The sequence below is a fragment of the Talaromyces atroroseus genome, assembly GCF_001907595.1.
Source record: "Talaromyces atroroseus strain IBT 11181 chromosome Unknown scaffold_2, whole genome shotgun sequence".
Lineage (NCBI taxonomy): Eukaryota > Fungi > Ascomycota > Eurotiomycetes > Eurotiales > Trichocomaceae > Talaromyces > Talaromyces atroroseus.
In genome coordinates this window covers 162,513-183,135 of record NW_017971434.1, presented here as the reverse complement: position 1 = coordinate 183,135, position 20,623 = coordinate 162,513, and the positions used below count along the sequence as shown (strand labels likewise).

General features: G+C 47.5%; 8 protein-coding genes across 8 annotated transcripts; 4 read left to right on the top strand and 4 right to left on the bottom strand.

Moving 5' to 3' along the window:
- Positions 1-518: 518 nt before the first annotated feature.
- On the top strand, positions 519-2,530 carry UA08_02192 (hypothetical protein; the record flags this gene model as incomplete). Its single annotated transcript, XM_020264837.1, has 5 exons — positions 519-658; positions 749-1,569; positions 1,634-1,736; positions 1,786-2,029; positions 2,090-2,530. 5 exons carry the CDS (start codon positions 519-521, stop codon positions 2,528-2,530), a joined length of 1,749 nt encoding a protein of 582 aa, XP_020121782.1.
- Positions 2,531-3,177: 647 nt separating this feature from the next.
- Positions 3,178-4,227, bottom strand: UA08_02191 (Pre-mRNA-splicing factor cwc26; the record flags this gene model as incomplete). The annotated part of the gene is made up of 1 exon (XM_020264826.1): positions 3,178-4,227. The coding sequence occupies one exon, from the start codon at positions 4,225-4,227 to the stop codon at positions 3,178-3,180; it is 1,050 nt and encodes a 349-aa protein (XP_020121783.1).
- Positions 4,228-5,512: 1,285 nt separating this feature from the next.
- On the bottom strand, positions 5,513-6,780 carry UA08_02190 (Synaptobrevin-like protein; the record flags this gene model as incomplete). The annotated part of the gene is made up of 12 exons (XM_020264815.1): positions 5,513-5,529; positions 5,599-5,616; positions 5,674-5,745; positions 5,799-5,830; positions 5,892-6,065; positions 6,126-6,160; positions 6,221-6,279; positions 6,359-6,406; positions 6,459-6,481; positions 6,548-6,589; positions 6,645-6,703; positions 6,760-6,780. 12 exons carry the CDS (start codon positions 6,778-6,780, stop codon positions 5,513-5,515), a joined length of 600 nt encoding a protein of 199 aa, XP_020122249.1.
- Positions 6,781-7,152: 372 nt separating this feature from the next.
- UA08_02189 (putative helicase mug81) lies at positions 7,153-13,260 on the top strand (the record flags this gene model as incomplete). The annotated part of the gene is made up of 1 exon (XM_020264803.1): positions 7,153-13,260. One exon carries the CDS (start codon positions 7,153-7,155, stop codon positions 13,258-13,260), a length of 6,108 nt encoding a protein of 2,035 aa, XP_020122248.1.
- A 259-nt stretch (positions 13,261-13,519) lies between these two features.
- UA08_02188 (hypothetical protein) lies at positions 13,520-15,261 on the bottom strand (the record flags this gene model as incomplete). The annotated part of the gene is made up of 2 exons (XM_020264792.1): positions 13,520-14,419; positions 14,488-15,261. The coding sequence occupies 2 exons, from the start codon at positions 15,259-15,261 to the stop codon at positions 13,520-13,522; spliced, it is 1,674 nt and encodes a 557-aa protein (XP_020122243.1).
- Positions 15,262-16,433: 1,172 nt separating this feature from the next.
- Positions 16,434-17,114, top strand: UA08_02187 (hypothetical protein; the record flags this gene model as incomplete). The annotated part of the gene is made up of 5 exons (XM_020264781.1): positions 16,434-16,449; positions 16,531-16,546; positions 16,612-16,696; positions 16,761-16,907; positions 16,980-17,114. 5 exons carry the CDS (start codon positions 16,434-16,436, stop codon positions 17,112-17,114), a joined length of 399 nt encoding a protein of 132 aa, XP_020122242.1.
- A 465-nt stretch (positions 17,115-17,579) lies between these two features.
- Positions 17,580-18,299, bottom strand: UA08_02186 (Protein transport protein GOT1; the record flags this gene model as incomplete). Its single annotated transcript, XM_020264770.1, has 5 exons — positions 17,580-17,876; positions 17,961-17,976; positions 18,036-18,084; positions 18,170-18,196; positions 18,269-18,299. The coding sequence occupies 5 exons, from the start codon at positions 18,297-18,299 to the stop codon at positions 17,580-17,582; spliced, it is 420 nt and encodes a 139-aa protein (XP_020122244.1).
- Positions 18,300-18,783: 484 nt separating this feature from the next.
- Positions 18,784-20,337, top strand: UA08_02185 (hypothetical protein; the record flags this gene model as incomplete). Its single annotated transcript, XM_020264759.1, has 1 exon — positions 18,784-20,337. One exon carries the CDS (start codon positions 18,784-18,786, stop codon positions 20,335-20,337), a length of 1,554 nt encoding a protein of 517 aa, XP_020122624.1.
- Positions 20,338-20,623: the final 286 nt, after the last annotated feature.

Sequence of the window (20,623 nt, the reverse complement as noted above, 5' to 3'; positions counted from 1 at the left end):
CAACCCCAACTAACTAATCCTTGTTCTCGCCTCCCCCTCTCCCTTTCCCCCCCCCCCCTTTCCCGGCAGAAAAGGAGAAATCTGTCGCTTACTGTCGACTCCCGAGTGGCGGTCTCTGCCTTGGTTGCTGGACCTGACTCGGCTTCTGTTTGGCCAGGGCAAAAAAGAAAGCTCGACCAGGAAGACCCCTCCAAGCCCAAGCTGCCTCTTCCCGTCCGCACAACACCGCCGCCAACCTCCGTCACCACGACGCCTATTTACTAACTAGCTGATTGCTGCGAGTTTCTTTCCTGCGCCCAACACGCTCTGTGTATCTCGACCCCTTTACCTTGTTCCTCTGGACCTGATTGCGCTGCTCAGCGCAGGGAACAGGACAGCACAGCACAGAACGGTCTAGGTCTCGGTCTGGGTCTGCCGGCAACAACCTGCTTTTTCCCCCATCTCCCACTCACGCGCGTCGTAGAGGGATGATGAATGGAGGTGATATTAAGAAAGCCGTGATCAACAAAGGAAAACAAATGGCAAGCGTTGCCTCCGCAGCTGCCAATGGCAATGGCAGCAAGAAGAGGAGGAAGGGAACCGACTTGAAGCCGATTGTGACAAACGAGAATATCATGCAGGCAACGGACTCGAATTCGGGGGGCACTTCTAGCCAAGGGTATGTTTCTCCTTCTTCTTTTTTTTTCTTTCCTTTTGCGTAATGTGGCACCGCGTGTCTTGGGTATATTCTCTCTAACTCTTACCGCAGTGTGCCGGTCGCATCCTCCCTCCCTCACCAGAAGGCCGCCTACGGAATCCCTCTTGCCCGCTCAGACTCGTCATCATCTGGGGAGGAGCAAGAAACAACAGCCGACGAAGAGGACTCCGAGGATTATTGCAAAGGCGGCTACCACCCAGTCCATGTAGGCGAGACATACAACAACGGCCGGTACGTTGTCGTTCGCAAGCTGGGATGGGGTCACTTTTCGACGGTATGGTTGTCGCGCGACACCACAAATGGCAAACACGTCGCATTGAAAGTTGTGCGGTCGGCCGCACACTACACCGAGACCGCGATCGATGAAATCAAACTGCTCAACAAAATCGTCCAGGCGAAACCAAGCCATCCCGGTCGGAAACACGTCGTTAGTCTATTGGATTCATTCGAGCACAAGGGCCCTAATGGCGTGCACGTGTGTATGGTCTTTGAAGTGCTGGGAGAGAATTTGCTCGGCTTGATCAAGCGGTGGAACCACCGTGGCATCCCCATGCCCTTGGTCCGACAGATCACGAAACAGGTTCTATTGGGCTTGGATTACCTGCATCGGGAATGCGGCATCATCCATACCGACCTGAAGCCCGAAAATGTCTTGATTGAGATTGGAGATGTGGAGCAAATTGTCAAGACGTACGTGAAAGAGGAGTCCAAGGCAGAGAAGGACGATAATCGTAATGGCCGACGACGGAGAAGGACGCTCATCACAGGGAGCCAGCCGCTCCCTAGTCCTTTGCACACCAGTTTCAGCCATATGGACCCGTTCAAGATGAGCAGTTCCCATAGTAGTTTGAACCAGGTAATGAACGAAGCGGGTGAGTTTTGCCTCTTTTCCTTTCCAATTGACTGAGAACCAGACACTGACCCAAAAGCAAACAGAGACCTCGAAATCAGGACTGTCGATGAAAGATGCTCTGGGTATTAAAGAAAACATCCCTACCATTCCAGAAGATGAGAAGCAAAAACAACGCGAAAAGACAGCGTAAGCTTTGCCCCATGCGTGTTGTCTGAACGTAGCTAAGTTTGTATAGTGACCTTCTAGAAAGGGAGGTATCCGGCATCTCTCTAGACAAGAACACATCCGAATCGTCATCCAGCCTAGAAAAGGAGGCTGACAGCGATATCATTTCTGTCAAGATTGCAGATCTGGGTAATGCCTGCTGGGTCGGTCATCATTTCACAAATGACATCCAAACACGCCAATATCGTTCACCAGAGGTTATCCTTGGCGCGAAATGGGGTGCTAGCACTGATGTATGGAGCATGGCATGCATGGTTCGTTCATAGCTCTTCATCTCTTTTTCGCTTGGATTTATTTTGAACTGACAAAACCAGGTCTTTGAATTGATCACTGGCGATTACCTGTTTGACCCGCAATCTGGCACAAAATATGGAAAAGACGACGATCACATCGCGCAAATCATCGAACTCTTGGGAGTTTTCCCCCGCTCTCTCTGCATCTCCGGCCGATGGTCACAGGAAATTTTCAACCGCCGCGGTGAGCTGCGCAACATTCACCGACTCCGACACTGGGCGCTGCCGGACGTGTTGCGCGAGAAGTACCATTTCACAGTGGAAGAGAGCAAGCAAATAAGCGACTTCCTCCTGCCCATGTTGGAGCTATTACCGGAAGACCGAGCCAACGCGGGCGGCATGTCGAGTCATGACTTTCTGAAATTGACGCCCGGTATGGCTGATGTCGCTGAACTGGGGATTGCGCCTGGGACGAAAGGGGAGGATATTGAGGGATGGGCATCGGAAGTCAAGCGGCGATAGTAATCTTGTCTTTTTTTTTCCTCTCATTTTTGTTGTCGTTTCTCTCCTTTTTATTTTTGCCTCTCTCTCTCTCTCTCTTTCCCTCCATGCATGCCATGTCCTTGTCTTTTTAAACATGCTCGTCTAACAGATCTCTAACATTCTTTTGAACTCACTCTCCCCCCCTTTCTTTTGGATTTTTGATCGATACGACATGAATATTACTTTGATGGATGATTGTGCGCCCTCTCTTTTTTTTTTTTTTTTTTTTTTTTTTTTTTTTTAAAGAAAAAGGAAAGATTATGATCATGATGATGACGAATGATCAAAGATCAAAAAAACTTGGGAAGACTCCGAGGCCTCGTGTGACCGAGATATACGGAAGGTTGGCTTGCCTAGATGGGAATATTTTGAAACGAACGATCCAACGAGTTTATATAATTCCATAATTCTGTCTGCAGTTTCATTTTGTCCCGACGCATGCCTTCTTCATATGAGAAGAAACGAAAGATCGATTTGTCATTTGTTCGAATTTCTTTTTGGTTATGTTATGTTAGGTCAGGTAGGTAGGAGTAGATAGAATGATTTGAATGCTTTTCTCTTCATTCCAGGGTATACAACTATTTTATCTCATGCATGCAATCTAGGATGGATATAAGTAATAAAAGTTATTCATCCATCTGCCACTCATACTCCAAATTGGCATTCCTCTCCTTCCTCGCCCTAGCCTGAAACCACTCCTTCTCGAACCCATTCGACCGGTCAACGCCATCCCACCGATGACCAGGCCTAATCGCATACCGATTCGGTGCATACCCGCCTTTATACAGCGGTTTACCCGTGCGACTAACTGCGGCTTTCTTGGAGGTCAAGAACTGAGCCGCAGGATCATTCCACCTATCTCTCGCCTTCAACTCGGCGTTTAGATCCTCATCTTCCGCCGTGCGCGCCACCGGCATTGCGCGCGCAGACCGTAGTTCTTCACGTCGTTCTTCCCTCTGTTGCCGTTGCACATCGCCCATTTGCGCTTCTTTGGCCTGCTCTTCTTTCTCGCGCGCTTCTTCGGCAGCTCGTCGCGCCTCGGCCCGTTTCATGGCAACGTTGATTATTCGTCCTGATGCGTCTCGGTATATGGTTTCTTGGTGTTGAGATCCTCCTTCTACTCCTCCTCCTGCTGCTGCCGCTGAATGTGCCCTTTGAAATGCGGCTAGTTCCGCTTTCTTTTTGCGTTCTTGTGCTGCTACCATGGCCGCCGTTTGGGCGGCCGTTTGGAGGCCGGCGCGCGCTCCGGATTCCATGCGGGGCATGCTGAAATCATCTTCTTCTTGTTCCTCTATTGTAGGCGCATCGTCAGCTTCGTTTGCTTCTCGTCGTGCGGCGCTTTCGGCCGCGGCTGAGGCAAGGATTGCATCTGCCTCGTCTTGCCCTGTTGTGCTCCCCCCGCCGAGCACTTTCCAGTTTGATTTTTTCTTCTTTCTGAACTCGGCTGTTGTGCGAGATGCGTCTAAAATGAAAGGGGAGGTTTCGTCATGTTCGTTATTCTCAATGGCAGCCGAGGCGCGGAGGGAAGGCGGATCGTCGTCGGCGATAATGAGGCCGCCGCCGTCGCCGTCGCCTTCGGATGCATGCTTGCTCTTCTTGCGTCTCTTTTTGGGCCGTTCGGGCTGCGGGTCGGCAGTGAGGTAGTTCTTGGCGAGGTAGTCTGCTAACGATGACATTGTGTCTTTGTGTTTCTGGGCTGTAGCTAGCTTGGAGATATGTTCCGGCGTCGAGGAAAGTGATGATAGCGCGGATTAATGTTGTTGCGGGTAATCGAGCCAATAGAAAAGCATCAACGAGTATTGTAGTAAGAGGGATAAATAAGACGTGAAATCTCCAGAACAGAAAACCTAGCCAAGCTTCAGAAGACAAATGACACGCACAGATGAAGCAGAACACTGGTTCAACGCCGTCTATGAAGCCGTGCAAGAAATACCCCTGGGCTCCGTAACAACATACGGCCATATAGCACGTCTATTAGGATATCGTACGTAGCCCTACAAACATCCTATACATATGGGCAGATATTCATAAGCCGTGGAATAATAATCAACCTAATTGAACGACAGCCCGTCGAGCCCGCCAAGTAGGCATGTGCCTCAAACATCTCCCCTCCAATCGAAGCAATGACTCCGATCCAGCGGACGAGAACGACGAGAGGGGGGAAATCTATCATCATTTCCACGACGATAATGTTCCGTGGCAGAGGGTTGTAAATGCAAAGGGGACTATATCGCATCGGTATGTCTGTCGTTTTTACTTTTTTTTTGGGTCTTCCTTGATAGTTCAAGGATTTACGGGGATATGTCATGTTGAAAAACCTACGACTGTATACTGATCTATATCGAATTCATTGCATCTGCTAGAGGACCCGGTAGTGCAGCGCGTCAAGCAACGGCGTTGAGACACGAGGGCGTCACGGTTGATCAAGATGCAATGGGCGTTTTTTTCGTTGACTTGCAGAGATATGGCTGGTTTCCGGATATGTTGCCTAGTGAAGAGGCCGAGGAAAGTGGCAGCGAGAGCGATAGCGCTGGCAATGGGGAAGTAGAAGCTCGGGGCGAAAATGAGACAGGATTATTCTTATAGACGGTGGTGTGCCTAACTACTGTGATGCTCATATGGACATTTCTTGGACATGTGCACAATAATCGGTCATTAAGTATTCTTCTTTATAAACTAGCATGGAACTTCGGCTCTGAGCAAACGAGAACAAACTGGACAACATAGAGTATCGAATGATAATGAACACAACGAAGTAAAATGGGTTGGTTTGATTTGCCATGCTTTTGTACGTGAGGCTGCGGTATATATGAATCACACCGTTGATGTGAAAATTCAAGAGGAAAGGGAAGCATGTATATTTGTCAAAAGAGTGAACAAAGAGAGAAGATCTTCGAAAACCTTCAAGGAATAGGAATCGTCTTTCGAGGTGTTGGATGTCGACAAGAACATGTTTGTTATTCACATAACAATGCAGCCTAGAAATTGTTAGTTACGCAACAGACGGAGAATATCAGACGGAGAGAGTGTAGTTCCGGAGTACGCACAGGAGTTCTGCTTCTTGGCTGTATAATTGTCAGCTTATATCAACACGATACCGATATAACCAAGGGGCTACATACCCTGAGTGTAGAACATTTTACTCTGAGCAGAGAGACCATCCGACTTGGCAACCAAGCTGTCGATTTTCTCCCCTAAAGAGACGGTTAGCTCATCATCTTATATCATAGAGTGATGTGCAACATACCTCGTTCCAAAACCGATTCAATAGTCTTATGTCTGTGATCCAATCATGTTAGACAAGATATCCACTGCCGTTCTTATTGTACTCGGTACGTACAGAACGATCTTAGTTTGATCTAGCTCCTGCTGGATCTTCATGATCGAGTCGGCCTGCGATGGATCTTGGTATTTCTTGATGTAATCGGCCAACTGAGGAAATGCCAGGCTCCTTTCCGGAAGGTTTGGGATCGAGTAATCGCTGCGAGGGTGTTTAGATATGAACTCGTCGGTTCTAGAAAACCAGTATCAGCACGCTGCACAAAAGTCAATTCGGATCGAGATTTTTGCGCACATCTTGGAAAGAAGCTGTTGAGCAACAAGTGGAGGCTGCGGCCTGTCAGCTCAAAATCATCGCGGAAGAAGAAACGGTATATGGGTTTCGCGTACGTATTCGCTGTCGCTAACAATCACGCCTGCAATGCCATCTCGGCTCATGGAATGGAAGGCTATAGCGATGCACAAGGAAATTAGCATTTTTGTTCACCTTATCGCCTCGTTTTCACGGCGAACCTGGCTACCACTTACTGTAGCTCTTCTCCTCAATGGTTTGCCTTGAGCCGGGTTGTGTCCGTTCTGTAGAAGATAAGCTCGGGCTTCATTCGCAATCAGCGCAGTTTATTCTCACCAGCAACGGTCTTTGTAAATAGCCTAGAAATAACAAAAGGCATTAGCAAACTCCAAATAACTGCTCGATTGTGAAGTGGGGATTCTTACATCATGAACTCGGAGTAGTTGTCGCGAGTGAATCGGGAGAAACTGCACACATTATATGAGCTTCTATCCTGGAGATCCAAGTGTTCGCCTTCAGTACCTGCTGAGATCTTTCTCTCCAGAGAGCTCCAAGGCAGGCTTGGTCTCGTTGCGAAGAATCTGATACCCCGTGTGAGCTCCCGTGAACAAGGCGAAGCGGTGATGAACATACGTACACCCATATAATAGATCTTCATGATGGCGACAGCGACGTATGGTTGATAAACCGAGATATGATCTTATTCACTTGATGAGGAAAATAACGACGAGTTGCGTTTGTAAGGAGAATCTCGCTGCCTGCCTGTGTGTCTGTCTGTTGTTTGGATGTCCTGTGCTGCTATCAGCTCCCCGCCTGCTAGTGGAGGGCCTGAGGCGCCGGCGGGTACAGCTTGCTTGCCTCAGGCTAAGCGGCGCTTGACAACTTAACTCAACCTTGAACCTCGTCAAAACTGTATATACCATTTTGTTTATTTACTGCCAGACGCGCCGTCCTTTTATTCTCCGTCAAAGAGAGACCCCCAAATACATAAGAAAATCAAAGGTGTTGAAACATACAGCAAAAACTCACCATGTCAGAAATAGATTCGTTGCAGTCTGAGTGGCTGCTGCAGCTCTCTCGGATGAAGCAATCGATCGCTGACCTCAAGCTCGAGGACCGCCGCCAGAGCTTTGGCACAACTATTGAAACTGACATTGACCTAGAGTTTGACGATGAAGAATACTCATCAGGCGCTGTCGATGATATCTGGGATGTCATCAGCTCCGATGAAGAGAGCGACGGTTTCGATGACATAAATGGAGTAGCACTCGCTACCGACTATGGTTATACCTGGCTGGATTCCAAAGCACAGGAACTGGCTGCAAAAAAGTCTGGCTTACATTATGGGGAGCTCCTACAACAGATCATGGCTCTGCTGGCTTCAGACAGTGGCGACGACGAGTTGCAGATGTCCTTGGCTGAAATTATTGGGTTTGATGACCTTGATTTCGTGATTGATATCATCGCCCATCGAGGCGATATCCTCTCTTCTCAGGCACCAAAGACAACTGCACAGACTGACGGGCTAATAGCCGGGACTTTGCAAACACGCGCACAGCGTGAAGAAGCCCTCCGCCAGCAGGACTACGAACACAAACATGCCACACTGGCAGCAGCACAAAGTCGTGAAGAACCAAAGTATCCGCATGTGTACAAATTGCATGACTCTCGAAACACGCTGTCTCTGGGAGGCAAGAAATATGGACTTCCGCTGGGGAGTACACAGGTTGAACAACCGAAATATACCGAGATAAGTGTTCCTGCTTCCCGCGGCGTGTCTCCCGTGGGACCGAACCAGAAACTTGTACAAATCGCATCTTTGGATGGGCTGTGCAGAGGGACGTTCAAAGGCTACAAGTCTTTGAACCGCATGCAGAGTTTGTTATATGAAGTGGCCTACAAAACTAGCGAAAATATGCTTATTTGCGCCCCAACCGGTGCGGGTAAAACTGATGCAGCTATGTTGACCATCCTCAACGCCATTGCAAAGAACGTGACACCGAACCCTCTGGAGGTACCGGATGCAACTGAGTTTACGGTGCAAGTTGACGATTTCAAGATAGTTTATGTTGCGCCGATGAAAGCATTGGCAGCTGAGGTTACGGAAAAATTGGGCAAGCGACTAGCTTGGCTTGGAATTCAAGTTCGTGAATTAACAGGGGACATGCAGTTGACAAAGCGTGAGATTGTGGAGACTCAAATCATAGTGACAACTCCAGAGAAATGGGATGTCGTTACACGGAAAAGCACGGGAGATACCGAACTTGTTCAGAAAGTACGACTTCTCATCATTGATGAAGTGCACATGCTCCATGATGAGCGTGGCGCGGTTATTGAGTCTCTTGTTGCGCGAACTGAACGTCAAGTCGAAAGCACACAGTCTCTAATTCGAATTATTGGCCTCTCTGCGACTTTGCCAAACTACATTGATGTTGCAGATTTTCTAAAAGTGAATCGACTAGCTGGTCTGTTCTTCTTCGACCAATCTTTTCGTCCAGTGCCGTTAGAACAACATTTCGTCGGCGTCAAAGGGAAACCTGGCAGCAAACAATCTCGCGAAAACCTTGACGCTGTTGCCTTTGAAAAAGTACGAGATATGTTGGAAGAGGGTCATCAAGTCATGGTCTTTGTTCACTCTCGCAAAGATACAGTCCTGACAGCTCGCACATTCAAGCAAATGGCCGCTGAGCAACAGTGTGAGGATCTTTTCATGGCAGGGCAAGATTCTGAAGGGTATAGCCAGGCAGTCAAGGATCTAAAAAATGCTCGCGCACGTGAGCTGCGTGACCTCTTTGCTGCTGGATTTGGAACCCATCATGCCGGTCTTACGAGATCAGACCGTAACTTGATGGAGCGAATGTTTGCTGAAGGGCATATAAAAGTTCTCTGTTGTACTGCAACTTTGGCCTGGGGTGTCAATCTGCCTGCTGCAGCTGTTGTCATCAAAGGCACCCAACTATACAGTGCGCAAGAAGGTAAATTTATAGATCTCGGAATTCTCGATGTTCTACAGATTTTTGGTCGTGCTGGTCGACCGCAGTTTCAGGATACTGGTATCGGTTTTATTTGCACGACTCATGACAAGCTGCATCATTATCTCTCTGCAGTGACATCACAACAACCAATTGAATCTCGCTTCTCTGGTAAATTAGTTGACAATCTCAATGCCGAAATCTCCCTCGGGACCGTCACTACGGTTGCCGAAGCTGTGCAATGGCTTGGCTATTCCTATCTTTTTGTGCGAATGAAACGCCAGCCGCGGAATTATGGTATTGAATGGGCAGAGATTCGCGATGATCCAATGCTTGTACAGAGACGCCGAGAATTGATAGTCAACGCTGCCCGAGTATTGCAGAAAAGCCAGATGATTATATTCAACGAGCGAACGGAAGAACTTCGTGCTAAGGATGTTGGTCGCATAGCAAGCCAGTTCTATGTCTTGCAAACTAGTATTGAAATATTCAATGAACTCATGCGTCCCAGAGCTAGCGAGGCCGATGTTCTGAAAATGATAAGTATGAGTGGAGAGTTCGACAATATTCAAGCTCGCGAAAATGAATCGAAGGAGCTTGATCGGTTACGTGACGAAGCCTTGCAGACGGAGGTGGAAGGAGAGAACGACTCATCTCATGCAAAAACGAACATCCTTCTTCAATCTTATATTTCTCGTGCTAAACTGGAAGACTTTGCCCTGGTTTCCGACTTGGCATACGTGGCCCAGCAATCAGCGCGTATTTGCCGTGCTCTATTTATGGTTGCCCTAAATCGTCGCTGGGGATATCAATGTCAGGTTTTGTTATCGATGTGCAAGTCCATCGAGAAACAGATATGGCCTTTTCAGCATCCGTTCCACCAATTTGACCTGCCATTGCCAATTCTCAAGAATTTAGACCAAAAGCTACCCAGTTCCTCGATCGAGTCAATGCGGGATATGGAACCAGCTGAGATAGGCCAGCTTGTGCATAATCATCGCATGGGAAATACACTCACTAAGCTACTGGACAACTTTCCGACTCTCAGCGTTGATGCTGAAATCGCTCCTTTGAACCGCGACGTTCTTCGTATTCGCCTCTTGCTTTATCCAGAATTCACTTGGAATGACAGACACCATGGAACGTCAGAAGGATACTGGATTTGGGTTGAAAATTCAGATACCTCGGAGATCTACCACCATGAATATTTTATACTGAGTCGGAAGAAACTTCACGACGACCACGAACTTAACTTCACTATCCCACTGTCTGATCCTTTGCCCGCTCAGATCTATGTCCGCGCGGTGTCTGACCGATGGCTTGGCGCAGAGACAGTTACCCCGGTCTCGTTTCAACATCTCATTCGACCAGATACGGAGAGCGTATATACTGATCTCCTGGATCTTCAGCCCCTACCGATATCCGCATTGAAGAATCCTATCCTGGAGGAGATCTATGCACAGCGGTTTCAATTCTTCAATCCCATGCAGACACAGCTCTTCCACACTCTATATCATACATCAGCAAATATCTTGCTGGGATCGCCCACTGGAAGTGGAAAGACTGTTGCCTGTGAGCTGGCGATGTGGTGGGCATTCCGTGAGCGACCTGGATCTAAAGTGGTCTATATTGCGCCAATGAAAGCCCTGGTGCGTGAGAGAGTGCAGGACTGGCGAAAACGACTTACAAATGCCATGGGGTTGAAGTTGGTTGAGTTAACTGGAGACAACACGCCGGACACTCGCACCATCAGAGATGCGGATATTATCATTACAACCCCAGAGAAATGGGATGGTATTTCACGTAGTTGGCAGACTAGAGGATACGTCCGCCAGGTTAGTTTGGTCATTATCGATGAGATCCATCTGCTCGGCGGTGATCGTGGTCCTATTTTGGAGATTATTGTGTCTCGTATGAACTATATCGCGTCGCAATCGAAAGGCTCAGTCAGGTTGATGGGCATGTCAACTGCGTGCGCCAATGCTTCTGATTTGGCCAATTGGCTGGGTGTTAAAGAAGGACTATATAACTTTCGACATTCAGTTCGTCCCGTGCCATTGGAGATCTATATTGATGGGTTCCCCGAACAACGTGGATTTTGCCCTTTAATGCAGTCTATGAATCGGCCAACTTTTCTGGCTATCAAGAACCACTCACCTGAGAAGCCCGTCATTGTTTTCGTTGCGTCTCGGAGACAGACGAGATTGACTGCAAAGGATCTCATTAATTACTGTGGAATGGAAGATAATCCAAGGCGGTTTGTCCGGATGTCTGAAGACGACCTTGAACTCAATCTTGCTCGTGTCAAGGACGATGCCTTGCGGGAAGCCCTCAGCTTTGGAATCGGACTGCATCACGCAGGTCTTGTTGAGTCTGACAGGCAATTGGCTGAGGAGCTCTTTGCAAATAACAAGATTCAGATACTTGTAGCTACGAGCACTCTAGCATGGGGTGTGAACTTGCCCGCACATCTTGTGGTTGTGAAAGGAACGCAATATTTTGATGCCAAAATTGAAGGCTACAGAGACATGGATTTGACTGATGTGCTGCAAATGCTCGGACGTGCTGGACGGCCGCAGTTTGATAATTCGGGTATTGCTCGAATCTTTACGCAAGATGCTAAGAAGGCATTCTACAAGCACTTCTTACACACGGGGTTCCCGGTGGAATCAACCCTTCACAAAGTACTGGACAATCATTTGGGCGCCGAGGTCTCCGCGGGGACAATAGCTACAAAGCAAGATGCATTGGACTACCTCACGTGGACATTCTTTTTCCGTCGTCTACATAAGAATCCTTCTTACTACGGGCTGGAAATTTCCGCCGAAGAACACAACACCATTGCCGCACAACAAATTGCATCGGAGTTCATGATTGACCTTGTCGAAAAGTCTCTAAGTGAACTCGCCGAGTCTTCATGTGTATTATTGGATTCAGCAACCGGGGAAATTGATTCGACACCCTTCGGTAAAATCATGAGCTATTACTATCTTTCCCACAAGACCATCCGCTACCTGATGAGTCATGCGAATCGCCAGCCATCATTCAAGGATGTGCTTGCTTGGATGTGCTCTGCCACGGAATTCGACGAATTGCCCGTCCGCCACAATGAAGATCTCATCAATGCCGAACTTGCGCGTAACCTGCCACTGTCTGACCTGCCCGAGGCGATGGCAGAGTTACCAATGTGGGACCCTCATATCAAAGCATTCTTGCTACTTCAAGCATACATGTCTCGGATCGATCTGCCCATTTCGGATTACGTTGGTGACCAGACTTCTGTGCTTGACCAGGGCATTCGTATTATCCAGGCTAGTATTGATGTGTTGGCCGAATTGGGGTATTTTCCCGCATGCCGTATGATGATTACTCTTTTGCAATGCATCAAATCAGCCCGATGGCCAGAAGACCACCCCTTGTCAATTCTACCTGGCATTGAGCCGGGCACGATGGCAACGGCGATGGAAAGAACCACGAAAGCCGACTCCAAGAAGAAGGCTCGCTCTCTACCAGATTCACTAACTGCACTTACGTCCATGCGTGCATCTACACTTATCCAGACACTGAACGACACACTGCCCACCTCACTATATAGGGCCTCGAGCCCCCAACAAGTGGACAAGATCATTTCCTCGGCACTCCCGCGCCTGTCCATATCCGTATCCGATCTCTCCGCTAAAGGAATGACAGTAACCCTCACGCGACAGAACCCACCACTAACGCCAGACTTCAAAATCCATGCACCAAAGTTCCCTAAACCGCAAACCGAGGGATATTTCCTCATTGTAACGTCGGCAACGACGGACAAAACGAGTGAACTCATTGCATTGAAACGTGTGTCGTGGTTCAACAATCAGAAACAAAACCAGAGCCCGAACAGCAATATGCAAGACTCTCGATCGACCAAAAAGAAGACCCATAATAATATCACAGCAAAGGCTGCCGTAAAATTTCCAGATGAATTTGTGATGTCTTCCCTTGGACAAATGACCACAGCGACCACTACGAAAAAGGTTGATGTTCTGATTGTGAGTGATGCATATATAGGGATGGAGTGGAAGGTGACTGGTATTGAACTGCCAGTTTTGGCCGTGGAGGGATCGAATTCGAATGGAGAGGGGTCGTCGAAAACCATGGATATTGATGCAAGGGTTGAAAAGAAGTAGCCCATACCTACTACTAAATGAGAGTTAAGTTTATCATTTGATCGAAAGACATTTTGGAAAGTGAACTGCATGAATGAAGAAATGGTATCTCACGAAGTAAACCAAATAAAAAAAAGAGAGAACAAGAGGATTAAACCTATGAAGATGAGAATGATACAGAAATAAAGTAATCAAAGGAATGGGGGAAAGAAAATGAATGACGAAAAAAAAAGAAGCAACCCCAAGAACAAAAAGGACAACCATTTAAGTTGTAAACTTTTTATATCGTTTCGATGATAATATCCTGCGATTTTTGATGCCGATGAACGCCACTATATTCACCACCACCGACGTCCACTAATGTAGGTAGTAGCTTCTGATGCTCGCCAAATCGTTCATTCTCGTTATGAAATGCCTGCGGAGTGGCACCCAAGGGTACGAGGGTCTGTTTGGGTACCCTTCGGGTAACGGACACAGATCGAGCAATAGAGATTTCAATGGTTTTCGCAATTGGGGAATCATCGGAATCTGTTGGTGTTGTTGTTGTTGTTGTTGCTGCAGATGCTTTTGTCTGTATCTCGGATTTGTTCTTTTTGATTTTGAGTGGCAGTGGCATTGTGTGTGATCGAGAGAGTTGGTGTGGATGTTGGGGTGCAGAAGGTTGGTCGAGAAGCAATTTATCGTCTTCCTCGGTTTCAACTTTATTTCTCGGGGTTACGGTCGCAGACTTGGGCTGCTCGACGCTACCCATGCGTAGAAGTGGTGGCGACTTAGTATTCGGACGGGTGGTGTAGCTGGTCTCGAGGGGGATGGATGACGAGGGTTTGGTTACCATTTCCCAGACTGGTTCTGGCCTTCCTCCATCGATTTGGGACTTGATGATGACCGGTGATTCAAATGAGCTGGGTGACGGTTCTGCTGAGGAGTAGTCGAACGATGTGCCCGTCGATAATGCAGGCGTAAGGTCAGGCACAGCCAGATGGCGCTTATGATTGTTTCTGGATAGTGCGGCTGCTCTAGGAAAGGTATTTGATCGAATGGGGCTTCTAGGAGCCAAGTGGTTGCTGTCGATATTTTTATCCGTCATTTCCCCCCCAGAAGCTCCAGGAAACACTGGGGATCTGCATGTTCCTGGTGACGTACCACGGCGATGGGGTTTATAAGTCTGAGGGCGCTTGGGCTTTGAATGATCAGTATGCCAATTTCTTATGATTATCTCTTTCTGTTCTGCGGGTAGAATAAACCTACTTCTCCGCCATGGACATGGAGCTGGTCCAATGCTTTGCTCCGACGAGACAGCAAGTTGGACGATGGCTTTTCTCCAAGGACGCTTCCAAACATAATGCTATACCGTTCCATCTCAACAGGAGGAATATCGACTTTCAGTAAAGAACTTTCCGCATCTGCATGATGATTGTCGATTTTACGGCCGTGCCTCTGGTCTTTCGGAGGGGTTGGTTTCGCATTCCTTTTCTGACTAGGTGCTGGAACTTCTGTCTGGTTTATTAGATGCTGGGAGCTAGAGACTTTTTCATTTTCAACGGTTTCTACGTCAAGCTGATAAAACCCTTCGCGCGTTCGCTTCGTTTCCGGTTGTCTCGATTTGAGCAATCCCCCGAATTTCTTCCACTTGCTCGGCTTCCGGCGTAACAACCCCGTGCTTGTCGTCATCTCCTGCTTCTCGGGAGCAGATGGAGGAGGATTTTGTGGCGGCGGCGCCATACTGGGACTACCCAAGGCAATGCCAATTGCATTTGCGTCCACTCCATGGTCATTGAGAGAAGATGGATCTGATGTTGAGGGATCTTCGTGAGGCTCCGTGACTGTGAAGTCAAATCCCTGGGTTACATTTTGACGTCCCCTACCATCAACACTTCTTCCAGCTTTTGCCGTATACGGTCTCGGAGAATGGGCTGGTCTCAGCGCCTGCAGATCCTCCCTAGGAGCAGCATCGGAGAATGTGAGAACTGGCTGTGATATCTGATTTGTAGTATGCGCACGGGATCTGCCAAAGATACCCATAGTGATAATCTCTCAAAAACAAAAGCCACGGGAAAATAATATTAGAAAATAAATAAATAAAGGAATGGACGGCTTTCCAGAAGCCAGATGACACAAAATTGAAAGGGAAAATGCCCTACACCAGTGCAGGACGTCAATCTGACATGACAGAGAGGGGGAGAAAAAAAAAAAAAAAAAAGAAGCAGAGTCAGCGGACTCGGCCAGCCCTTTAATTGCAGCGTCATTTCGAGAATGAGACAGATTATCTGACGCAGAAGTCTCTGGTGATTGGCGCATGGCTGACATGGATGAGGAGCCAACGCTCAAAGCACCGGCCCAGTATTGCTGGATAGGACGAATGGGCAGTTTGCATTGAAATTTGACCGTTGTTGTGGATAAATTAAGATTATACCCTTATTTCCCAGGCGGCCAATCATCAAAGGATCGGTTTAAATAAAACTCTCCTTTCGCGGCGGACCATATAACGTGATGGGGCAACGAATGTCCTCAACCCCTGCCCCTATTGCTCTTTATGTCTCGCCCATGGAATAAGTGTCTTAGGCTCTTCGCATGGCTTGCATGTGGCGGGCATGGTTGGAACTTGGCAGAGATGCAGGTTAAACGCTAGTGAAACAAAGTGGCGTGTCTGCAGGTCACGGCGTCATACACTTGAATGCCATTGTTGTCTCATCGAATCAATATATATAGTAGGTGTTAATTGCCTTGCATAGCCATAATGTCGAGGACTCGCCTGTCGCTGTATTATGGATCGATCGCCCGGCAAATCACGTCATAGGAAATATCGCAAGATTGCCCATTGGTGACAGACTCTTGTGAACGGTGACTGTCTTTGGATATGCGCTCCGCGAAGAGTCGCATGTGTGTTTGATTCTCTGAAGAATTGTTGTTGTTGGCAATCTGCAAGAGTGGCAGGAGCGACACGCTGCCTCAGGCACCGACAAGTTACAGCTGCAAAGGCGGGGCAGCACCCCACTACACGTGACGCTGTGTCGTCTTCAAAACATTCGGACTTCCACACTCGCAGCTCCTCATTTATATTTCCCTGAACGAGAAAAAGACCCATCCTGTACCTCTGGACAAACTGTTGCGCCTTCCGCCTGGTCCCTGCATTGGTGGCTACTGTCTGAACATAGTGTCTATCCTTCTATCTGCTTGACAGAATCACAGTCATCATGTCTGCCTGGGATAGTAAGTGTTCTGCGACTGCTGTTATTCTTGTATGGCATTTGCGCTCTTCCTCTTGAAACTAACCGAGTCCTTACCTTCCAGGCTACCTCAACGCAAAGTATTATTACCTTCCGCACTGAGATCTTGCTGGATATTTCCTAATCCTAACCACTTGTTGTATAGCATTGCGACGGGTACCGTGATTGATAAAGCTATTATTGTTGACCAGACTGGCCAGGCCGTATGGGGCAAATCGTCCAGCATTCAGGTACACTATTGGAAAACGTAAAGAAGGAGTCTCGGGAGATCGCTAACTTCTCCTCGACTATCAGCTCAGTGCCGACCAGATGAAGAAGATTGCTCTCGTTTTCAGTGACCCCAGCGACGCCCAAGGAAACGGTCTTCACTTCGAGAGCAAAAGATATGTCTTTAACAAGATCGAGGATATTGAGAATATTCCCGTCATGCACTCCAAGTCGGTATGTCAAAACCTTCATTATGGCCGTTGACTCCGTGCAATTACCTGATATGCAAACCTGGTTATATTATAGGGCAAGGAAGGAATCGTCGCCGCAAAGTGCAAGGCATCCATTTTGATTTCGCATTACCCCGAAAATAGCTCTGCCGGTGAAGCCGTCAACTTCATTCACGGGCAAGCCAAATATCTCATTCAAAACAACCTCTAAAGTGTCACCACGCCTATAGCTGTCGAATTTGATATGGTTGAAACAGTTCTTTTTTCTGGCAGAAAAAATCTGGTTAGTAAGTGATTTGGGATCCGAATTATATCAGCAAATAATTCGATATTTTTATCCTTTGTTGCATTTGAAACTTCATCTTTTGTGTATCCATGAATACCATTAGTTGACCCACATAGACAGGAGAAATGAAAACTTATAGCCTCCCCGGCTCACGCAGTGCCTCTCTTGGTTAATTTAACTATACGTCAAACAAAACTTCATGCAGCAAAGTACAACACTGTTGATTTCATTACAACAGATACCCAAGTAAATAGCTTCACTTCCAGTCCAACCACCGGAAATATAAACGTTCTATGTGTCTACAGAAATTGAAAAAATTCCGGAAGAAAAAAGAAAAGTCCCGTCTCACGAATGTACCTTATGTATTTCTTTAGAGACAAGAAATTCCAATCAAACAGGCAACTCCGCATTCCTCCTCTGTCCCGCCAACGTATTCAAAGCTTGTTGAATGTAGGGCCCAATGACGGGAACACCACCCACAAATTGACCAATCGTCACCAAAAAGTCTCCAAACAGAATCAATATGCCGTACAATTCAACAAAGAAGCCGATCAGAGGCCATCGGAAGAGAATAAGTAGAATCCCGCCGGCGAAAGCAGCGGTGCCCCTGAGTTTTTGTGGGCGAGAGAAGAATGCGATCGTTTTTTGGATACCGATTATGAGGGTGAGGCCGATGAGGAAGAGGATCTAAATCAAATAAAAGTTCAATATGGAGTTCAATGCGATAAGAATGCCCCTCCTGGTGCTGGACGGTGGATAGGTTGTACTAACATTGCCCATGGCAAGCCTGGAGGTGAAGCGGATTAGCGAGGATAATCGCAGCAATATGCTATGTGTGCCACTTACATTGATCGATCAAAGAACATAAGCACGCCTCCGAATAGAAACAGACCGCCTATATTCATCCATCCACCATTAGTATTCAATTGCCCCTTCCCCATTGATCCTTAATCCCAGGCGTGATTGATTCGAGTACATACCACCGGTGCAGAAGATTGCTCCAATTTCTAACAGCCAGAGAGAAGGTATCAGCTTCTATTTCCATGTGAAGATTAATATAAACAACGTAAGAAACTAACTCTGCGTTTCTGAAAGCCACATCGTTGGCATCTTGGCGATTTCACGAATGGGCGCACTTGTAACTTTTTCTTTATTTCAGGCCTGTCTGCTGCGAATATGGATCGAGTCGCGAGAGTGTTGTATCCTGCTGAATGGGATGATTCGATTCGCAAATTCTCGTGAGACACGCGCAAAAAGTACTCGACACGTTTCGGTTCCGTTGAGGGTGTAACTCTTGGTATATACTGTTCAAATAGAAGAGCACAAGACAGAAAAAGAAATTCGTCACCTCGTTCCACACGGGATAAAAACAAGTAAAGCCACGATGTCGCAAAGCTGTGATGTTGTTCAACGAGAGAGCCCCTTTTCTGCCACGCAATTCAAAAGCGGAAGCCGCGCGGAGGACGGCCAGGCTTAACTGTTTGCGGTTGGCGGTCAGGCCTGCATATGCAACAAATTCAGCCTCAATTCTCAGCCTCGCCTTCTACGGATGGTCATTAGCAATTGCAGTCACATAATCAAGGTTATCCCTCCAATGGACAGGAAAATGCTCACCTGGCTGGTAGCGCTACTTATTGCTCTGTCTATACCGTTTCTCTCGCGCCAGCTAAAGTCAAGTTGGAAATACCTCCGAAACACCGCCAGAATGGACCAGCTATCAGAAGCGCAAAAGTCTCGTCTAGACGAGGTCGCCAATTTGATGCTTGAAATATATGAAACACTAGCCAAAATGCGCTATATAGACCCAGCCGGTATCAAAGAGGGGCCACACGATACTAGCAGCTTGCAATCCCAGTATGAAGAGTACGGACTAGACCCTACCATCAAGTATCTATATAGCATTCTGCCATACATCGATGCGGCTGCCGCTGGCAACTCTGACTTCTTGCATGGGGGCGAGTTTGCAAATTTTCTGGACCCCGAACAAGTAGAACAGGGGCGGGATCCTTTCTATGCGAGTCCCGAAGGGGACGATTTTGAGGCCGAAAATGGACCGTATATGCGTCCGTGGGTCACTGCGCTATCACAACTTGGTAATCACGGGAGTGTGATTTTGTACGATGCCAAAAGCCATCAAATCTGGATAATCGACCAAGAAAGCTGGGCAAGTACCGATCTGGCCCTGGAAGGTATGCAGACAAAAGAGATTACCAGCGTTAACGACAATAGCTTCGATCATATCCCTGGCCGACCGGCTAGAGACGTCTTGCGGGATATAAACGGCTGGTATCGTTCTCTTGAGGCACTACCTGGAGGCGGGGAACGAAGTTGGCTTGACTGGGATCATTGGGATGAAATCTTAGGTTTAAAGGGCCTTTATCAGAGAAATGGCTGGCCCGATGATCTTGACGGCGACAGTTTTGAGATAGGTCGGGCACGGGGCTATGCCGCTTCTCGTGCAAAGTGGTTTGCTGAAGAGCCGTTGAGGCAGGTAGAAAAGTACCAGTTATGGAAAAAATTCGGAGAAGACCGAAAGAAGGCGGCAATGAATGAGGCAACGAGCATGGAAGATGAATGGGTTGCACAATTCACAGTATGGAAGCAAAATCGAAACTTGGCACAGCACATTAAACGTCTACGCGAATCCAAAGACATAGCAGAGAGGCTCTGTCCCAATGGTGTGTGTCAGAAAAGAGAAGACCTCCCACTTTGGGAATTGGAATTCCTACAGAAAGAACATCAAGACAAGCAAGACGATCTATCCCGGAGCAGAGATATGATTGAGCAATACAAGGACAATAAGAATGATCTCTCAGGGGGAGAGGAGGAGGAGGAGAAAATGGCTAAGATTGAACTTAATCATGCCATCAAAACAGAGTCGATTTATCGGCGAGCAGTCGTGCAGGCCAAAGCTGATGCAGACCGACTGTGTCCGGGGAAGACTTTGCAGTCAGCGTTGGGAATCAACGCAGACGATCTATATAGCCGTCATCACCTGCAAGAGCAACCAAATCTTATCCAAAGAGAAATTGAGGCTTTGCAAGAGTGGCTAGTGACCGTGCCTAGCGATGTTGTCAAGGCAAAAGAGATGGCTTTGAACGAAATTTCCAAATTTGAGAGTTTTAGAACGAAGCCTTCGGATGGTTAGAGATACAGAGTGGAAGTCTGCTTCAATGATATGAATGCAATAACTTCTGTAGCACTGCTACAGCATCATGCTCACAAAAGTCTCAATCAAGACTTTTATATTTGATTGAGCAGGTTGATCAAGCATGATCCCAACGTCTCATATATTCATGCATGACATGAAATACTATCAATAAAGACATGCTACTACCTAGGTAGTTGACTTGCTTTCCCCCTCTAAACTCTGCAAAGCCTGCCATCCGCTCGCTCCTCCCAACCATTACTTCCAACCGCCCCCAACGCATAAA